The 22,479-nt window shown below is 33.3% G+C and overlaps 1 protein-coding gene and 1 long non-coding RNA gene across 2 annotated transcripts; one reads left to right on the forward strand and one right to left on the reverse strand.

Annotated features, from left to right (window-relative positions):
• The first annotated feature begins 1,789 nt into the window (after positions 1-1,789).
• LOC115994268 (protein ACCELERATED CELL DEATH 6-like) lies at positions 1,790-8,424 on the forward strand. The gene is made up of 3 exons (XM_031118341.1): positions 1,790-2,705; positions 5,587-6,119; positions 7,765-8,424. The coding sequence occupies exons 1-3, from the start codon at positions 1,895-1,897 to the stop codon at positions 8,422-8,424; spliced, it is 2,004 nt and encodes a 667-aa protein (XP_030974201.1). The 5' UTR covers positions 1,790-1,894.
• Positions 8,425-13,906: 5,482 nt separating this feature from the next.
• LOC115976120 lies at positions 13,907-19,364 on the reverse strand. The gene is made up of 7 exons (XR_004088258.1): positions 18,999-19,364; positions 18,522-18,871; positions 18,177-18,315; positions 14,948-15,068; positions 14,705-14,861; positions 14,541-14,620; positions 13,907-14,433 (listed from the first exon to the last, which is right to left on the reverse strand). It is a non-coding gene; the product is annotated as an uncharacterized LOC115976120 (long non-coding RNA).
• Positions 19,365-22,479: the final 3,115 nt, after the last annotated feature.

Here is a 22,479-nt window from a genome sequence, read left to right on the forward strand (position 1 = left end):
GGATTAAGGCCCATTGTCAATTGATTTTTATTACACTGAATTTCCTACGTTAATCGATGTCAAAATGAGTTTTAAGTTCTGATAAAAAAAAAAAAAAAAAAAAGAGTTTTAAGTGTTCGAGAATGGTATGCATATCATATGGTTTTAGAATATGGGTACCTAAGCTAAATTTTGATGATTATCCAAAAAAAGTCCGAGTAAAATTACAAATTAGTTATTTAAATCCTAAAACAATTTGAATAAAACAAAATAATGGCGAATAGTTTAAACACAGATATTATACATAAGTAGCTTAACGAAGAAATTTAGCTCTATCAAACAAGAAGATATCTCATGATAAGGTCTTATGAGATATCTCTCTTACAACATATAGAACCCACATGTTTGGGATTTACACATGTTCTAGGAGAGATGTATTATAAGATAATTTTTCCTATGAAATATTGAGAGCGTGTGTTAGAGAGAGAGTGTTTGAGAGCTAACTTAATCACTAACGATGGCGATGGCAAAAAGGAAGTCCCAAAGAGTAGGCACTGGTTTTGTCATGGTCATTGAGAGTCATACGAGCTCTCTAGATTTTGGATGTAGAACAGACATCATAGTCTTTCCTCAAGTAGAGAAATTGCCAAAAATTAGTGTGTAAGAAATCTAGGAAGTAAAATAATGCTAGTAAAAATCATTGGTGACAACAACATAATTGCATGAAAATTGGTGACAAGAAGGGAAATGACGCTAGGAGCAAAACTCGTCACCCATGGCCACAATCAAATCCGCTTATTGAAAAAAATTCCTTCATTTAGGTCTTGAAATCTTTGTTTTGTTTTGTTTTTTTTGTTTTGTTTTGTTGTTTTTGTTTTTTTGTTTTTTTTTTTTTTTTTTTTTTTTTCCATTTTTAGTCATTTTTATTTCTATTGTAACTTTTAATTTAAAAGCGAGAATCTCTTCAAAAAAAAAAAAAAAAAAGCGAGAATAATTTCCCGATTTGAGATGTCTCCTAGAGATAGTTGGATTTTATTTTGTAAGTATCTCAATTTTGCCATTTTTGATAATTTTCCTATTTTGCCACCTAATTTTGTGCTTAACACGAATTAGGGTTTTAAGATGTTTTCTTGGTCACTCTAGGAGCACTTTAGGGTTTTCTAAGCATCTCCTAGTAACCTTAGGATTGCTTTTCTATTTAAACACTTTGTGGCGTCCAAGATAATTTAGTTTTCAATAAATAAAATTTCAAAGTTTTCTCTAATATTATTTTGGTGGATTCTAGTTTCTTTTCTTGTGGATTTTGAGGTTATTTTTCATAAGCAAACGTGTTTTATTTATTGTGATTTTCTAAATGCATCAATTTGTTCACAAGTGAGAATTAGATCAAGTTCTCGATCTATCTCCAATTGGAGGAGCCTCTGGCAATGGCATTAGTCAGATTCAGGTCCGTCCATGATGGATAGCTGAATCTAATAAATAAGCAAACAGTTGTGTACGGACAATTTGGTCGTGTAACTTAGAAATGTATGACTGTATAAGCATAATTCATGACTCTGGTTATAGTTTATTAGGCTATTTTAATGTCAAACAAATAATTGAAACGAAGAGAGAAAAATCAGCACAACATAAATTGATATAAAATTTATTTGCAAGTGGAATCTCTTACACGGGAAGGGGCAGCTTTGATTCTGATTCGATACTTATGTTACCGAATTACTCAACCTTTTGCTCTTTATTTCGGCAAATTCCTTTATCCAATTAACAAGCAATTCGGATTCCTGTAACTATAACCAATATTTTTTCCGAAAAAACTGTGTGTACCAGTTTTTAGTTCTGAAAGTCTTTACAGGCCTAGCGAACCTAATCACATTTTGATTGACGTTAGTGAACAGCAATTACCTGGAAGTCCTCAATGCCGAGAAAACGCTCCTACTCATCCGGACAGACTCATCGAGTGGGTCCACGACATCTACTTAATATTGATGCTGAAATGAACAGAGATCTACCGAGCGACCTAGAAAGAGATGAGAATTTTGAAACTGGAACGGAGGAGGAAGAGGAGGAAGAAATTAGTACTGATGTTTCTAGAAGGGCTGCAAGCATGCAACCTGACTTGTACATGGCTGCAAAGCGTGGGGACACTGACTTCATCAAAAATCTTAAAGCCGAGGATTTGGAAGGTCCTGTTTTGTCCCAAAAAACTCCCCAATTGAATACAGTCCTTCATATTGCTGCAAGCTTAGGTCACTCTCAGCTTGTGGAAGCGATGCTTGAAAACGACAATGGACATTGGCTGGAGAGGAACTCTGCTGATGAATTTGCTGTCCATGTAGCTGCAAGTTGTGGGCATTTGTCCACGTTAAAAAAATTGGCGCCTGTCTATAATGGATTTCTGACCATTCAGAATAATGAAGGGAATACTCCCCTTCACCTGGCCTTGATAAAAAAATACAGAGAAGTGGATTTGGTTTTGAAAACTAAGTACAGTGAGATCGCTGATTTCTTGGTTGAAACAAATCCGGAAGCGTCATATTGTCCGAATCAGGAGCACAAATCTCCTCTATATATGGCAGCCGAAGCAGGGGATGCGGAAATGGTGAAATTCATGATAGAAAAAGCAGGTGGAATTAATATGGCCATGGTAGAAGGAGGAGGTAGAGTTCTGGAGGATTTTGAGGAAGTCAAATTAATTGCTCACGCTGCCATTACTGGAAGGAACATAGGTAAGTTTACTAGCTACTTCACTATATATATTTCATTTTCCAGCCGTTTCCATGTTTTTCTCAGCCATCCCAATTGATAAATTACTGGTTGTTACAAAACTTTTGGGTTATTAGAAAATGATGAATTTAATTATTTAATCTAATACCAATAAGTTTAGTGACACAATAAATTTTACAAAGTTTTTCACAATTGTTGAAATGGTAGTTTATGATTAGTGTATAATACAATGATATTATTGATGGTTGTCATGATCTTTGCGTTCCACATGGATTAAGTGTAAATTTAATTATGTGTTTATAAACTTTTGGGCAGCCTCCACTTACAAGCTAGTGAATTCTACCCATGAGTTCTTAACAATAGTTCTAATGAAAGTGAAGTTGCACAATGGTTTTAAAAACCGGTTTTTAATGGATTTTACCAAACCGAACTAGTGCCTAGTCTTCGGTTAAACCGGTCGGTCTGGTCTAGTTTTTAAGACAAAATATAAATTGTTAGAAATAATATAAGAAAGAACAAAATTTAGTTACAAAATTGGTTATAGCATAAGACTACAACCTTACTCAATATATTACTTTATATACGCACTATGAACCTATTATTTTGAGTAAATCAACAGATGTTTAGTATTTTTTTTGGGAACAGATGTTTAATTATTTCTACTAAATTAAGCATAAAGTTTTTTATTATCTTTTTATTCGGATAATCAACTTCGATTCTATTACATGTCATTAGAAAAGACAAAATGCAAATTGTTAGAAATAATATGATTAAGACAATGAACTCTATATGCACACTATGAACCTATTACTTGAGTAAAACAGATGTTTAATTTTATTTTTTATGGAACAGATGTTTAATTATTTCTACCATAGTAAGCATACAATTTTTTATTATCCTTTTTTTTTTTTTTTTAATAGAAACAAACACACACACAAGAGGGAGAGAATTTTTTTTTTTGAGAAACAAACACGTACACATGGACGAGAGGGAAAGGGGTTCTAACATAAAGGCACACTACAACTCTACTCAAAAGCCATGGTAAAAGAGAGAGAAAAATTGGTTCTAACACAAAAGGGTTTTATTATCTTATTTGAACCGCATGCTATATTACATTTTCTTTTATCTTTATTGGACTTTTTTTTAATGATATCATACCTAATAAATGGTTTCTTATATAAATCTATTTAAAAAAATTAATTTTATATAAATAATTGGTGCACTATCTATAAATAATTAATTAATAAACACACTATGTTACATGGCATTAGAAAAAAGAAGTTATGAAATATAAATTATTGGGATTAGTATAATTAAAAATATGAACATATTACTTTTGTGAATTCTGAAATATTTGATTATTTCAAATAATTTAAGTGCACAATTATTTTTTATATTCTTTATTGCATGTATTATTAATTTTTCTTTCTTTATTTGATGGTTTTTGTTTCCTTTTTTTTCCCAAAGAAATTAAACTTGGGGAAGAAGGCCTATTTGTAGATGGTTTTTTTAACTGCCATGTAGTGGATTGCATAAAAAAGTCCTACAAGTTGCATAAAAATTCCTATTCTAAATCATTTTTTTTTCCATAATAAGTATTATAAAAATAATCATATAAATTCCTTTTATATCAATAATAAGTGCATTGTCTAAAAATAAATAATTAATATATGAAAATAAATGCATTTCTCTATTGGCAAATGTCAATTAATTAATACATTAACATAGATGCGAAGTTTTGATGAGATGGAAAGGTAAATGAAAAGAATTCACATTTTCTTCTCAAGCAGAGAGTTTAACAAAATATAGTTTTTTTTTTTTCTCTTTTATTTTTTGTATAAATATGAAATTTGATAATTATGATATTATATTATCTATTTACTAGTTAAAGAAAATACAAAATGATAAAGTTCTTATAAAAGTTTTAAATATAGAACAAAAAGAATTTAAACTCAACTAAAAATATATATTAGAATAAAAATAAATCTAACAACACAACTTATTCTAATTAGATTTGATTATAAATTGCATCTAATTGGTATTGAATGTAATAAATAGCATCTGATTGATACGAAATTTGGTATAACTATTAAGAACATAAAAAACATATAATTTAACAGTAATAAATAGCATCAATATCTTTTTATTGGAAGTGAATTTTGACAAATACACTATTACATTATATTTTCTTTTTATATCTTCCATGCTTGCAAAATTTCTAGAAAATTAAAGATCAATAGCTATGATATCAATAAATTGTTTAAATTTCAAGTTGTTTGTATTTTAAAATTATGCATAAAATATAATTTTATAAATTATATAGTAAATAATTTTTGATTGACACAAAATTTGACTTGTGTATTAAGAACGTAAAGAATATGCAATCCAACAGTTAGAATTTTGAAATAAGTAGTAATGGTAATGATATTGAGTAAGGTTGTAGTCTCAGGCTACAACCAATTTTGTAATTAAACTTTGTCTATATATATATATATATATATATAATTTAACCAAATTTATGTGAACAGTTAAAAGACAAATTACATGTTGGGATCAAATTTTAAAACTCATTGAAATCAAATATGATTTATTTATTTTTTATAAACTTTGTATACTCAACGAGGGGCCCGTTTGGAAACATTGTTTTAATAATGTTGTTTATATTTTTTGAAAATACGTGTGCGTGAAAAAGTGTGTGAAAATACGTATAATGTTGTTTAAACACTGAAAACTGTTGTTTAAACTCACCAACCAAACAGCCCCTAAGGGATGATGAGGTTTTTTTTTTTTTTTGATTGGATCAAGATGTTTCTTATTTCTTATTTCTTATTATCATCAAGGTTTTAAATTATGGGTGAATGATAGTTCATTTTTATGGACCAGATGTGTTGGATAGTGTTATGAGTGAAGGTCCACATCGCATTAAAGATAGAGACAGCAAGGGCATGACACCTCTTTCCTATGCAGCATACATAGGATACCTTGAAGGGGTTCGCTACTTGTTAAACAAATTTGCAGATTACATGTATGAAAGTGACCGGAATGGCTTCTTTCCAATTCACACAGCATCCAGTAGAGGACATATCAAGATAGTTCAAGAGTTTATCCAAAGATGTCCAGATTCGGTTGAGTTGCTCAACCATCAAGATCAAAACATTTTGCAAGTAGCTGCTATAAGTGGGAAAGCCAAAGTGGTAAATTATATGCTCAAAATGCCTGAACTTGAAATGCTTATCAATGAAAAAGATGTAGATGGAAACACATCTTTACATTTGGCCTCCAAGGGTCGGCATCCTAAGGTCGTGAGCATTCTGACATGGGACAAAAGAGTTGACTTAAAGTTGTTGAACGATGAAGGCAAGACAGCTCTCGACATTGCGGGAAAGTATAGTGGGAAGATGCCCTCGTTTCAAGAGGTATGTGATACTTGAAGTTGTTATATTTTGTCTAGATTTATGACCAGCTTGGATTTAAGGGAGAGAGACAGGGAGTAAGAGGGAATAGAGAAGAGTTGGTTGCATATTAGCTAATTTCCGGCCAACATATGCAACCAACTCTATTCTACTCTCCTTCATTCTATTTTCTTCTCCTCAATCCAAAATGACCATTAATATCTTAAGATTTATTTTTAAAATAAATAAAGTAATTTTAATCTAACTTATATTAAACTTACTTGTAGTGGGACAGTAGGTGTAGGAGTATAAGTAAAGTCATTTCAAGATTAGTCTATCACTGGTCTAGAGTTAAGATCTATATATATCTCAATGGGCTTAAAATAAAAATATAGCCAACTAAGTGTATTTTGCTATGCACGTAGATTATCAGGCCAAATTACATAAATTTTTATTAGGGATGATCACAGGTCACAAGTCGATCAGGTCAAGTTCGATATGAATTTACATAAGTACCTCCAACTATTCTCATATAAATAATAATAATAATAAATAAATTAATTAAAAAGTACAACAAACTCTCAAGTGTAATTTAAGGCTATAAATTTTACTTAAAAAAAATTATTATATATTTTGAAAATATAACTATTGAATTATATGTTATTTATATTTTTAACAAATATGTCAAATTTTGTACCAATAAAATGTTATTTATTATTCGATCTATAAAATTATTTATCATACATAATTTTGAATTATAAAAACTTGAAATTTAAATATTTGATTGATGTACATAATTATTGATCTTTAATCTTTTGAAAAGTTTTCAAGTATAAGAGATATAATAAGAAAATATAATTCAATGATATATTTGTCAAAATTTATATCCGATTAAAAAATATATTAAATGAACTTTAATTGTAGCTTAAAGTTACAACTTATAACCAAGTTTGTTGTCAAATTTGCTAATCTGAAAAACAACTTGGGCTCATGGGTTGCCATTCGCTTGACCCATCCTTAGAAATTGTTTGTGGCCTCTCCATTCGAGTGGGGCGTGTCTCAAGTCTATTGAGCAACTCATCTTGATTTCTAGGTGCCTTCTCTCTCTCTCTCTCTTAATTTGTTTGGATGGGTGGGGAGTAGAGGAGAATAGAGTAGAGAGAAGGAGAGAGAATAAGTTAAATTACCTTATTTTGATGTTTTTTAAAGGAAGAGGGAAGGGATTTGAAGCGGTTTAGAGGGATTCTAAGTACTTCTAACTTCTCATTTTTAATTCTCCCAAATTGGAGAGATTTGGAGGGAGAGTAAAATATAGAAATGCTTAACCAAATGAATTACCAAATTTACCCTTACCTTATTAACAAATTTACAAACTATGAAAAGATAATTATTCCCCTTCCTCTTACTTAATTTTAAAAACATCTAAATAAGGTGGAGGATAACTATTCTCCTCTACTCTCCTCCCCCCTCTACTGTCCTCTACTCTCTTTTCTCTCCAAACTTCCAAACATGGCATCTCACCCTCTCTCAACCCTTAACGTAAATAAATTATAAAATTGTATTTAAGCTCAACTTCAATTCTGCAAAAACTATCTAAAATGGGGGGCGATTATATATGTTGTATTTGACCAATATGGTCATGACAAAATGTTTGTCATTTATCGTGCAGCGATTAACGTGGTTAGCCTTGAGATACGCCAGCGTCGAATCACATGCTCCTAGTCCAAGCATGGACAAGGATAAGGAAACCATCACTAAGAACTCAAAAAGCTCAAAGCCAAGGCAGACACCCAACATGGACAATTACAAGGATAGGGTCAACACTCTATTGTTGGTTGCAACACTTGTGGCCACTGTAACCTTTGCTGCAGGTTTCACTGTGCCAGGCGGCAACGATGACTCTGATCCACACAAAGGCATGGCAAAATTCCTAAGACACCACTTGTTCCAAGTATTCATTATCAGCAACACCATAGCTATGTATAGTTCTGTTACTGTTGTTGTTGCACTCATCTGGGCACAATTAGGTGATCTTAACTTGGTTATTGCTTCCCTTAAGTTTGCCGTGCCAATATTGGGACTAGCTCTTATTATGGTCTCCTCAGCATTCATGACTGGTAGTTATTTAATGGTGAGAGGCCTCCACTGGCTTGCTTCTATCGTTTTGATCATTGGATCATTCTTCCTCGTTATCCTCACGTTACTATTTTTTCCACTATGTTTGCCAAGTTCCTTACCACATCCTATTTTTCGCTACATTGTCTACTACCCGTTTTGCCTTTTGGTAATAGTTACTAGGAGTAACACTAATGATGGGGAAGAAAAATAATCTCCTTTATTTTATGCATGTTGTATTGTATATTGTGTGCGATATATTAATTGCTGAACTCTGGTCATTTAATAGGGTGTGTATTGTTACTAATGTTTTATAAAGGACTCCCACTATACTATTAATAACTCTCTATTGATTCTTATGAAAGCTTCTATTCTATTAATATTTGACGATTGAAATTTTCTTGTTCGTACTATTTTTGAATTTAGAAGTTGGTTTGGATCAAAGTCACTATTAATTCTTATATTTCTTTCAGTTGCTATTAATTTCTCATTCTTAATGCAATAAGGATCGTTATTGCAATGGGACAGTATTATGATCCATATGGGCCATATTTAAATATATCATCAATTCATCATATAACTTTCTCAAAAAAAAATCCTCATATAAATCCTTGAGTCTCTCCAAAATTCAACCTATAATTTGTGTAGCCTCAGCAAAACAAAATCTTCAAACAGTTGCGAATAAAAGGATTTTGCATGTGGACTTATTGAATTGAAACATTAGGTAGAATTAAAAATTGCATGAGAGAATAAAATATAAATATTCGAAACATTAGAAAAACAGACAAATTAAGCTACAACTTAAATCACATAAATGTGCAAAAATGAATTCAAACATAAAAACGGCTTAGACAATGAGAACCAAAAAACTAATTTGATTTTTCATTTTCATAGAGGGAGAATGAATTTGGGTGTCCATCAATGAAAATTTAGCTAAGAGAAATTGCCTCAAATTATTATTTTACTTGGTTGTCAATTTAAGTTTTTTTTTTTTTTTTTGGTTGTTGTTGTTGTAGAAGAAAAGTTTATTCATTGCCAAAGAAATAATTGATATTGCTTGTCAAAAGAGTAATATTATATATCTTGCTCACTCATTGTCGGATCTATTAAGGGGCAAAGGGGGCCATGCCCTCCCAAAGATTTTCAAAAATCTCCTATATATTTTGTATTTTAGATCTTAATGGTGAAATTACTTAAGGATTAGAGTTCCATCCCCATGGCCCCCCAAAGTTGAAAATATTTCTGAAGAGTCTTAGACCTTCATCTATAACGACCAACTAGCATGTAATGAAAGAGGAAGAAGCCAAAGCCATTTGTCCAGTTCTTAGTCAGATTCTGATCCTGGTTCAAAAAATGAGCACAACGGCTACTTAACGGCAATATATCAAACGGTGCCGTTTTTTCATTTGAAGACAAACGGCATTGTTTGGTTAAGTAGCACGACGTCGTTCTGTTTTAGATGAGTTTTATGTTTTCTGCTGAGACCAACACGACGTCGTTCCAAGCTTCCTTCCTCAACTTTGTTTTCTGGTTATCAAGACTACCAAACCTCCATGGTTGTGCTGCTGACGTGTTGAACCACTCCAGATAACTTCAAACTGATCTAGATAGATTTTGTAACAAACTTAATATTTATATAATCTGTTAGGAAAGTTAGTTACAAATTGTTATTGGGATTAGTTACAAAAGTTAGTTCTCTGAGTTTTCATATCTGTCTCTCTCTCTCTCTATGTTAAGATTTGAGCTTTTCTTCCAAGCTTTCATTTTTTTTCTTTCATGGTATCAGAGCCAATTCCCATGGCTTCCACTGCCTATACCGTAGCTTCCTCATCAAGCACTAGCTCACCTTCCATATCTCACACTCCATCTTTACAATCTTCATTACTACTCCTCTCAAACATGTCAAACCTGATGTCAATCTAGCTTGATTACACAAATTACATTCTGTGGAGGCATCAACTTCTCACCATTCTGGAAGCTTATTCACTATTTGATCATATTGATGGCACTGTGCCTAAACCATGTCAATTTCTCCTTGACAATCAAGGACTTTTCTATTGTGAATGTGAATCCTGAGCATTCAGCTTGGAAAACCAAAGACAAGGCCATACTTTCTTTGATTAATTCCACTCTAACACCACAAAGTTTCTCTCTAGTAGTTGGAATCACAAGCTCTAGAGAGATTTGGAATACTTTAGAACAAAGTTTCTTCTCTACTTCAAGAGCCAATATTCTCGATCTGAATCTGGAATTGCAAAGCCAAAAGAACGGAAGTGACACTATAAATGTGTTCTTGCAGAAGATCAAGATTGCAAGAGACAAGCTTCTTGTAGTAGGAATTGTAGTTGATAATAAAGAACTTCTCTGCATTGTTCTTCGAGGCTTGCCCAAGGAGTTTGCACACTTCTGCTCAGCCATACATACAAGAAGTGATCCAATCACTTATGAGCAACTCTTCATTATGTTGCAAAGTGAAGAACTAGCAATGGCTGAGAATTTTGAGGCTATTCCTCAATCTTTAGCTATGTTTGCTGCTAATTCAAGGCCAAATGTAAGCAATACTTGGAATCAAGTTTCTAGAAGAGGAAGGGGTCGAAATGGCTCAAACAAAGGAAGAGGTGGTGGCAGATAACAATAACAGTGGTGGTTCTTCTCATCAGAATTACTCTCCACATCAAAATCAAACTAACTCACAGTTTGGAAATCAGTCCTTAAGAACTAATTCTAATCGTCCTGTGTGCTAGATTTGTGGGAAAACTAGTCACCTTGCACTGGATTGCTATCACAGGATGGATTTTGCTTATCAAAGCAAAAATCCTCCAACTAAACTTGCAGCTATGGCAACTGCATCTAATGCTGCTATCACCAGCAACCAAGGTCCATGGTTAGCTAATTCATTGTGAGGAGTGGTCAAGCACCTCACAGCCAACTTGAACAATCTTTCCACTCCATCTCAGTATAAGGGTGCTGAACAAGTCATTGTGAGGAATGGTCAAGCACTTCCAATCAACAATATAGGTAACTCCTCTATCCACACCAAATACCACAAGTTTATTCTTAGAAGTGTCTTATATGTCCCTAGGATTGCTATGAATCTGTTGTCTGTGCACAAATTTTGCTTACACAACAATTGTTCTTGTCACTTTGATGCTAATGAACTCAAAATTCAGGATATTCTCATGGGGAGACTCCTCTACAGGGGCTTGAGTGAGAATGGTGTCTATCCTATCTACTCAAAGCTTCAATCCAAGCTTCCTTCATTTACTCATCCTTCAATCACTTCTGTTCAATCTGCCTCTTAGTCCATCCATGCATAGTATGCTCCACATTCAGCTTTCAACATTAATAGGTCAAATAAATGCTTGCTATGGCACCACAGACTAAGTCATCCTAGTGATAATGTTTTACATTCAGCAATCTCAGTTCTTGAACATTCTGATGTATTCAAGTGCACTTCTCCTGTTACTTCACATTGTAAGCATTGCCTTAGTGTTAAGATGCATCAACTTCCCTTTGTAATATCAAATTTTCAATCTGAATCACCTCTTCAACTCATTCATTGTGATGTGTGGAGTCCTGCTCCTGTTATTTCTGTTTATAACTTCAAATACTATCTTGTCTTTGTTGATGACTATACTAGATTTGTATGGGTTTATTTACTTAAGCTCAAGTCAAATGTCTTTAATATCTTCAAATTTGTCAAAGCCACAGTAGAAAATCAACTCAATCTAAAAATCAAGACATTTAGGTGAAATGGTGGTGGGGAGTTTTCTTTTAAAGCCTTTGCTGAGTTTTGTTCCTCACAAGGCATCATTCATCAATTTTCTTGCCCACACACACTTCCGCAAAATGGTGTTGCTAAGAGAAAACACAGGCATATCATTGAGTGCTCACTTACAATGTTATCTCTCTCCAAACTTCCCCTCTCTTACTGGTCTTATGCAGTTGCAACTGCAACTCACATTATCAATAGACTTCCCACACCTAATCTGCACTAGGTCCTCTATTACTTTCAGCCTTTTGTGACTCAGATTAGGCTGGTGATCCCTATGATAAACGATCCACTACAGGCTATCTAGTTTATTTCAAGTATAGTCCTATTACCTGGAGTGCCAAAAAGCAGCTGACTGTCTCTCTATCTTCCACAGAATCTGAATATCTAGCTATTGCCTCCAGAACTTTGTTGGCTTCGTCAATTGTTGAAAGATTTGGGCATTTTTCTTTGATCAATTGTTATTCTAGTTTACCAAGTTTAAAATAGGAGTATTATTTTAGTCGACTAATATTGATACACCGCCATTTTAGACTTAGTCCTTAGGTCCATTGCCACCTGGCTCTTACATCCACCATTAGAAAGTTACCATTAATTCCCTCAAAACGTCACATTTTTAATGTTAAAAATAATATATTGATTGTTTCACACCACTTTTTCATCGTCTTTCTCTCTACCCATCCGCCCTTGCAACCACTATTCACGGTAGCTCTACCACCACCCGTGACCCATGACAGCCTCCACTCCGACCCATGATGCCCAAGTTCACGACATCATGACCTACACTGGTTATGATTTCATCGATATCAATAATCTAGTAATTTGTCAAATGCATGATATTATTTTTCAGCTTTTTATTTTTTATTTATTTATTTATTTTTATAATAGATACAATATAATTTTAATATATGACACTCATGATATGATGATTGTTTTTTATCATAAACATTATCAGATAAATTAACTAGAACCAACAAATGTAGGATAGGTTGATATTATTATTTTTCTTGTTAATTTTTAAATTTTTAAGCAAGACTAAGAAGGAGAGTTGCTGATGGTGTCCAACTCTTTTAAGGCACGATTAATTAATAATATGGTGAATTTTGAGTAAGTTATATGGTATAATAACACTCAAATGTTTGGGTGTATTTGAGAGAGAGAGAGAGAGCAAAAATGGTCATGTTTTTACCTTTAACATATGTATAAATCTAACTATTTAGAATATGTGACATGTTTTACCCAAGAAAAAAAAGTTGTAACTGTGCTAGATCATTAGTGGTAATTAATGTTAGAATATGCATGCTAATCCACTAAAGTCTTTATAGTTTGTGAAGAAGAATTTGAAGCAAAAGTTCTTACATTTTTACAAAAAAATGAATGATATTCTTTCTGGTTTATTGACTAATTACTTCCAACGTTTTTCAATATATAACCCCTTGGATGATGTATTGAAAGTGACCTTAAATGGCCAAATTGGATGAATGATGGATTGGGTAAAATGTGGAATGATTTTGTAAGTAAACTGACCAGTTTTGCATATACGAGACCCAAATGGACAATTTTGAGTCTTTTGCATATAGAAGCCTTAATAATATCACATTATCCACAATACTCGATATTAAAAAGTTGCTCTCACAAATCCATCTGGAATGTGGTTGGTAGTCACAGGTGGTGCATTACGCCTTGTCTTATTTGAATGCTCACGAGTAATCATGTATTCCATTTAATTTAGTGTATCCACGGACTGGTAAAAAAAGGGGGTGGGTGAGACAATAGTCGATTTCTATGCATATACTCAGCTCCCTTGTGTATTCCAAAAAAATATAGCTTAAATAGTAAATATTTCCAGACTCAAATCATTCTAAAATGAAAGTGAAGAGAACAAGAAAGTATACAGTGTAACAATGGCGGAATAGAAAGAACAGAGAGTAAAATCTATTTGATTGAATATTAGCAATACTAACTGAATAATACAATGTGTATAGTTCTCTATATATAGAGCAAGAGATAAGCTTAAATCTAATCTAACCAACTAACAATAATTCCATAAAGCTTGGAATTAGTTACACTCTATTTACACGTGATTAATGTGCTCTTAACAGAAAATATCTAATTACAAAAAAATATCTTAGCAGCTAATCCTTTGAAGAAGATGCTAACACTGACTCTGAAGCTCCAAGGCTAAACGATGTCGTATAGCTTGACTGAAAGAATTCTTTTTAAAACCAAAACGTCACCGTTGAGATACGGTGCCGTTTTGCTGCAGAGTTAAAATATGACCGTCAGCTGAAACTAGTCGTTAGGCTCTGAAGTATCTATTCTTCTATCAGAAAGCACAACATCACGACCTGATTTGAAGTCTAAATATTCAAAGTTTCATTTAAATATTTTCTATGTTCGTTAATCATTTACACTTCTATTTGAGCTTCCACATTCTCGTTTTGGATTTATCTGCAAAACAGAAAAAATACAAAAGTTATTTTCTTGCTGAGGAATTTAAAGATTGTGTGAAGTTTTAAAAAGAACTAAATAATATTTATTTGTGCAATTTTGCTTACTTCTTCAAAAATCTTCTTTTCTTTACTTCAGCACAAATTGTTTCTTTGGATACTTCATTTCCATTCTTAGTTGTTGTTTCCTACAATCAAAGATGCAATATGTCATAATGTATCACTGATAATATTATAACTTCATCAATAAAGTATAAGTGAACCATTTTTACCTGTAATTGTTCATTTCCTTCAATTTCAAAGACTCTAGTTACCGTAAAGCTTTGGTTGCAAACAAAGAAACTGTATGCAGTAAATTTCACTTAGAAGATGTAGGTTTTCCAATAATGCATCGATACTATTTGGAATAATATTGTAACCATCTAAATCCTATTATTTAAAAAAAAAGATTTCAATTAGTGTAATGTAACAGAATTAAATTAATTAAACAAATAACCTATTTCTTTCATTTTTACCTCTTCTTCCATATTGGAGAGTTTCGTATCCAGAATTTTAAATAACTTCTCTGCTTCCTTGTCAAATACTACAAAATTTGCATGTTCTATTATATCACCAACTTGCATGTCAAGCTTGTATCTGAAATATTATTTTCAATTTACATCAGCATATATATATATATATATTCAAAATTAACCAATAGTTAATACATAGAATTACATACCTATTTTTTGGAAATTCACATGCTTTCATACATGTGTCACACCATAGTTTTAATTCATGTTTTTTCAACTTATTAGGACACTCATCACAAGAGACATAAACTGTGTCACATTCTACCAGAAGTGTGATATAAGATCGCCCACTCAAAAACAAAGCAAAGCCATGGGGCGATAGACTAACCACTCATCAATCAATACAAACCACTCAAGCCAAAAAAGTATAAGGTGATCGATGAATATCACTAGACTATGCAACCATAAAGTGGGATTGCATAGATACTAACCACTCAGGCAAAAAAAGTATTAGGAGATCAATGAATATCACCAGACTACCAATTGAAACCACCTTGAGAACCTCCTTTAGGCATACTGGCATGCCCATGGCAACCCCATGTGCATGTTGTCAAGGCCAAGGCGTGGCCACGTGCATGTTGCCAAGGTCATGGCAGCCCAACGTGATCATGTAGCCAAGGCCATAGCATGCCCCCATGCATGCTGCCTAGATATCCAAGAGAGACCAAGTAAATTTGTATACAGCCGGTGTATGCAAATTAAGTGCATCATGGCAGCTCAATTATGCCAAAATGATGGCCTAAGAAGTGTTATGGATCTAATAACCAAATCCTCTATTGGTCATCAAGGTCACGCAGGCGATATAATCAATATCCCCTCACCGTAATCTCTCTCTCTAAGTCTGATCTTGATCTAAACACCTCCATCTCTCTTTGATCTCTCTAATCTAAAAGAATTGACGCATCCATGCTCCTTTGCAGCAAACCCCAGCCACCACCATATCTCTCTCTCTCTCTCTCTCTTTCAATCTGAGCATAAAGCCACTCTGTGGACCTGATCTTTCCAAACCCTAATCGAAGTTTGAGAAGCATGGAGACAAGGGCACAACCACTGAGATATATTTAGACTACAAGCTGAGTGATAGAGGGGTGGTTCAAATGGAGTATAAGGTGATAGACTATATCAAACTTTGCTAGCTATTATGGGGGGACAGCATGTGTGAATATCTATAGAGCAGATCCTTCCTGGCATCAGTGTAATCTCTTAGAAAACTAACCACAAGTTTTTCAAAGTGCATTGACAAAACATGTCCATACCATGATCCATCACATTAACCATTGCTAGTAAAAAAAAAAAAGATAAAAACAATGGAAGGGGCAAAAGGCAGAGTCTTGATTCAATCCTATATGATATCATCCTCTATATGTTCTCAATGCTTCCACTTTTTTGTGTCTTCAAATTGAAGTGTGTGTGTAAGGCATGGCATGTGTTAGTATTAGTGCCAAACATTTTTTTTTTTTTTTGATAAGTATTAGTGCCAAACTTTAGCAAAAGTAACTTTTATAGATGATACCCTCTAAATCTGATGAATAACCCCAAAGAGCGTGGGTGAACTTTCCCCCCAAACATAAAGAAACTTTTATTGTTAGAATAAAGTTTAGCTACAAAAAATAGTTATAGCCTAAGGCTACAACCTTACATTTTCTTCTTATAAAGATGAGAATGGATGACCTTGGTGGTCAGCCATGGAGTTTCAGAGAGAAGGAGAGAGAGAGAGAGAGAGAGAGAGAGAGGTTTCTAGAAAATTGGGTATACTTATCAAAAAAAAAAAAAAAAATTATCACGCTACTGTTATGCTTGAAAGGCATAGTAACTCACTTGAAATAGAAGCCAACCTATCAGACGTTGTCGCTTTTCCCAATTAATATTTCCTATTTTCCTTTGATTTTGTGATTTCTATAGAGAAATTTTATTATGTAATGTCTAGTTACAGGAGCTATAGTGCTTTTGAGTAAACTTCCTTACAGAAGGAATAGTTAAACACACCTTTAGCACTTTTTATTCCATCATTGAGTCAATTCCCAAGAGTTTTTAATATATTGATGGTTTGTTGAAGAACACATTGTTCACATACAGACGTGAACTTTGTACTTCTTTTTTGGTATCAGATCACAATATGTTTATGTGTGTAATTGTGAACGATAGATCAAAAGTGGGTTCAAGTAAACAAAAGTGAGCACAAAGTATTCACCATTAACTTCAGCACATATCAACATATTAGTGAAATTGATAGTAAAATTAAGTGGGTCACTTATTTGAGGGCTAAGGCATATACAAAACTAGAGATGGGTGATCTGCTTCACTTGGGGATGGGAAGGTGTTAGGCACCTAACCCCCCCCACCCCCCCAAAGGTCCTTAACTTTCATGTGTTTGGTTAATTACTTGTGTTAGGTTGTGATGCTTAAGGTTTCTACATTGATTCTATGTGGTGAAGCCTAGGGTTTGTTGTTTATCCCTGCATTCCTCTTTCATCAAGTACACAATATGTTTAAATTGTTAAAAGAAAGCATCAATCATCAAATAAGAAACAAAAATACTTGATGTCTTTATAATTTCAAAATTACTTGAACTTAATATAAAGGAAATGGTCAATGCTGAAAGCCCCCTTCCAACTAGAATGTGCACAAAAGACTTGAGTTTAGAAAATCCCCTGCAGAGAGAAACATAATTCTGCCGTGGTCATATGAAAAAAAAAAAATTATGGGACTCTTTCCTCATGAAAATTTCAAATCAAGCTGTGACATAGTTGAGAACAAGGTAGCTAGATATGTTTCATCAACACCTCCAAAAGAAAAATAGAAAGGAAAACACGGCAAAAAGAAGAGAAACAGAAATACTCCTCTAGAAAGGACTCCCAGAAATCAAGATCACTAATTAGGAATCCTAATTATTTAAGAGACTGCAGTCTTTGTGAACCCCATTCCATTCTAGTGGAAATAAGTTTTTTGCGGTCCTCAATTGCTAAAGAAATTAGATTGGATAGCAGACCACCTTCTGGAAAAGACTCAAGTTGTGGACATTTTATGATTTGCAAAAATTCAAGGGAATGTTTTATATTTTCAGTTTCAAACATTCAGTTGTATGTTTGTAATTTTTTTTTCCGATGTACAGCTAAAAAGGAATATAAGTAAAATCAAGATTCAAACTTAGCTACTCAAGTAGAATCAATACCTAATTTGGGTTGGGGCATCCATTTTTATGCAGCAGATGTGACCAATCTTTCCCCCCTATTTTCCCTTCTTCCTTGGCAATTGTTTTGTCAACTGCTCTTCTGGAATGTATTTGACCAAGCCTTTTGTGGCACTTGCTACTGACAAGTGGAAATAATCTTACAAAAGAACCCATAAAAACTTGAGAACACCAACTTTGGACTAACAATCTCAGAAGAAATCCTTTTATTTTTTCCATTTTTTATCGGATTAACCAATATTTCAAATTTAATTATCCATAAACAACGTAAATAAGAAGCATAAATAAAATCAAATGGAGGCTTAGAGGGCTAAGTGGAACAAGTACCTTATTGTCAAGTGGTTTTTGATCTCATCTACACTTTTGGCTCAGATAATGAGACTTCATCTTTGATTTGTATGATAGAGATGTAAGCAATCCTGCGCCACACTTTTATTCTATTTTTTGGAAATTTTTTATCTAGGCAAGACATTGACGAAACTGTAGCTTAGAATGGAGACAAGAAATCCCATCTTTCGGCATCTACTTTAGTCTGGGGCAGTTTGAGATAAACAATAATTGAAGAGAGGTAAGGCGTTGAAGGCCCTTCTTGTCTAGGGATCTCAGATTTTGAAATTCCTTTATAGGAAGAGTGCTAAGACTTGTGGAAGTCCTCCTCAGGAAAGCACTTCTCTTCCCTGCAATCATGACAAGACAATAATAATTGATTAAGAGAGTGCAATCTTTGCAAACCCCACTGCTTCCATTTGGCAATGAGTTTCTCAGAAGCATCAATGGCAAGACAATTCATATTGGTTGGCAGACCTTCTGGAAAAGACTCAACTTGTTGACAGTTTGTGATATCCAAAATTCAAAGAGATGGGAGGAGAGTATCCATGTTTTCAGGAAGTGACTTGAGACGAAGGCAATCATGAACTTTTAACAATGTAAGGTAGGGGGCTGGCAATCCCCCACTAGGAGAATCTGCAAAATTAAGGCATTCCTTGATTCCAAAGCTAGGATAACAAGTTCATGTCCCTCCCTAACTGAAAGAGACCTGATGTTGCCACACATGTTGATTTTGAGACTACAAAACTTTGGAAAGATATCCAAACCAAATGATGATAGAGAATTATATCTATCGGATCAAGGGAAGAGTGACATGGGCATGAAGGAAATTTTAATTCCCTACATTTAAAGATACCTTTGAAGATTTTTTAGTATAGTCAGTGAGCCTCAACCTAAGCAATATAGGGCCAGCAGCTGGATTTCCCTCTCTCTGTGCCTTTGGACCCTTGTCTTAGCATTGTTAAAGTTAATGTTGTTGATGGTAAGAAGGGAGTTGGGCAGATCCTACTGGTGTGGACAAAAAGGACAGAGGGAGCAGTGACATGTTGAGCCTTTGAAGCTGTCTGGAGTAAGGAAGACAATCTGCACCCACAGAGAGGTAATAACCAAAAGCAGACCTATCCACTGGAGAGGCTTAATGCGAATTCCAAAATGTAAAGAGAGGTAGTCTTAGCCAGCCAATCTGCACTAACAAGTAGTTTGTAGCATCAGATGATGTAACTTGAATTAAACTAAGGAACATATAAAGATATACAAAATATCCATCTCTATGTGGTAATATATATCCTTTATGTTTTGATAAACAGAAAGCATTATGAAAAAATGAAAACTAGAAATATATATCCATTACGTAGGACCAAAGAAATAAAATTCTAAAAGATTGAGCTACTAATCTAAACCCCACCATAAGAATTAAAAAGCTCCCTTTCACTTTCTTAAATGCTTCAACTTTTCCTTGTTATGAATTTACTCCAAATGATGAATATCTACTTTCAAACGTCATAAAAATCAATAAAAAGGAAATTATATTTGATAAGGACTGAAGAATTCTTATTTTTAGCAACAAAGGATGTGTTTAAAAATTCTGTGTTTTGAAAATTTGCAGGATCCATACAGCATGGATTTTTATTGTTTGTGATTATAGAACATTTAATTAGGCAAGAAAATCATTTAATACATTAACTATTTATAGAGCGTACATAATCACATGTGATTAGTTAATCCAGTACATATTATTTCCATGAGCTATCAACAAATGGAGAATCATTCAACATCATGGGACATTGCCAGTTGGACTGTAATGAACCCAAAAGCCAGTGAAATAGAATCCTTAGTAAAGAAAATATATTGGCATGACAAATCATTGAAAATATAAGTATGCAACTAGGAATATATTCAAAATTTCCTGTAATGAATGAAAATGTTTTGGTATAGGTGGTCTTTTTTATGTTCTGGGTCAAAGCCAACATTTACAGTGAGGTGGGGTAGGGGGAAATAGATATAGACTCCTTAGTCACATGTGTATTCTACACTAATCTCATCTAAGAGATTTCATTACTTTGAATCTTGAAGAGCAAAAAAAATCCTGAAAACTTTTAACGTTTTCAATTCCAATTTCTTTCATATATGATAAATTCTGTTTAATTTCACATTTTAAAAAATAATGAATAAAAGGATGGCAATCGTAATCATAGTGAAACACTGACATGCATTGCTCAATCAAAACACAGCCTCCCAAAAAATAGTCACTAACACTTGCCATTCTTTTTTTCTTTTCTTTTTTTTTTTATCAATCCTGCCCTCCTTTCCAACAGCCACGGAATTTTCAAGAAACTAAGGTCACCTGCATATTTTACAAGGCAAATGTGAGAATTACTCCCTATACCATAAATTTGATTAAATGAATCTGTTTAGACTCCTTAGTCACGTGTATTCAACACTGATGTCATCTACGAGATTTCATTACTCAAATCTTGAAAAGCAAAAAAAAAAAAAAATCATAAAATGTTTAACGTTTTCAATTCCAATTTCATTCATATATGGTAAATTATGTTAAATTTTCCATTTAAAACATTAATGAATAAAAGGACGGAAATCAAAATCACAATGAAACACTAACCTGCATTGCTCAAAACATTACCTCCCACAAAAAGTTATTGGCACTTTCCATTCTCAAATTGTTTTTTATCAATTTTTCCCTACTTTCCAATAGCCATGCAGTTTCCAAGAAACTAAGGTCGTCTGCAAATTTCACAAGGTAAATGTGAGAATTACTCCTTATACTATAAATTTGATTAAATGAATCTGTTTACACTCCTTAGTCACCAACATTCAACAGTGATTTGAACTAAGCAATTTCATTACTTTTATCTTGAAAAGCAAAAACAAATCCTAAAAACATTACTAACTCCTTTCACATATGGTAAATTCTGTTTAATTTCCCATTTAAAGCAACAATGAATAAAAGGATGGCAATCTGAATCACAATGAAATCCTGACCTGCATTGCTCAATCAAAACGTTGCCTCCCACAAATAGTCATTGGCGCTTTCCACTCAAATTTTTTTTTATTCTACCCTACTTTCCAATGGTCACGGAGTTTCCAAGAAACTAAAGTCGTCTACATATTTCACAGGAAATATGTAAGAATTACTCTCTATACTATAAATTTGATTAAATGAATCTATTTAGACTTCTAAGTCACATGTGTATTCAACACTGAATCCAATACTAGAGTGACAAAGCAAAAATCAAAAAAATTCATGGGACTCTTCCCTGGTAAAAATTTCAAATCAAGTTGTGACATAGTTGAGAACAAGGTAGCTAGATATGTTTCATCTGCACCTCCAAAAGAAAAATAGGAAGGCAAAACGGCAAAAAGAAGAGAAACAGAAATACTTGTCCAGAAAGAACCCCTCACCCCAGCAATCAAGATCACGATTTAGAAAATCCTAATTATTTAAGAGACCGCAGTCTTTGCAAACCCCACTCCATTCTAGTGGAAATAAGTTTTTTGCTGTCGTCGATTGTTAAAAAAATTAGATTGGATGGCAGACCACCTTCTAGAAAAGACTAAGCTGTGGACATTCTATGATTTTCAAAAATTCAAGAGAATGTTTTATATTTTCAATTTCAATTACAAACATTTGGTTGTATGTTTATATATATATATATATATATATATATATTTTCTGTTGTACAACTAAAAATAAATATAAGTAAAAACAAGATTGAAATTTAGCTGCTCAAGTAGAATAAAATAAACACCTGACTTAGGGAATCCATTTTTTTGCAGCAAATGTGACCAATCTTTTGCCAATATTTTCCCTTCTTCCTAGGCAATTTTTTTGTTAACTGCTCTTCTGGCATGTGTTTGACCAAGCCTTTTGTGGCACTTGCTACTGAAAAATGGAAATAATTTTACAAAAGAACCCATAAAAACTTGAGAACTCCAGTGT

This window comes from Quercus lobata, chromosome 1, assembly GCF_001633185.2.
Source record: "Quercus lobata isolate SW786 chromosome 1, ValleyOak3.0 Primary Assembly, whole genome shotgun sequence".
NCBI lineage: Eukaryota > Viridiplantae > Streptophyta > Magnoliopsida > Fagales > Fagaceae > Quercus > Quercus lobata.

What these genes read in the sequence shown, in the direction of transcription:
- LOC115994268 (XM_031118341.1), top strand. Translation starts at nt 1,895, where the DNA reads ATGCCGAGAAAACGCTCCTACTCATCCGGACAGACTCATCGAGTGGGT. An exon ending in CATTACTGGAAGGAACATAG is followed by an intron (nt 2,706 to 5,586) that starts GTAAGTTTACTA and finishes TTTATGGACCAG; the next exon opens with ATGTGTTGGATAGTGTTATG. An exon ending in AGATGCCCTCGTTTCAAGAG is followed by an intron (nt 6,120 to 7,764) that starts GTATGTGATACT and finishes TTTATCGTGCAG; the next exon opens with CGATTAACGTGGTTAGCCTT.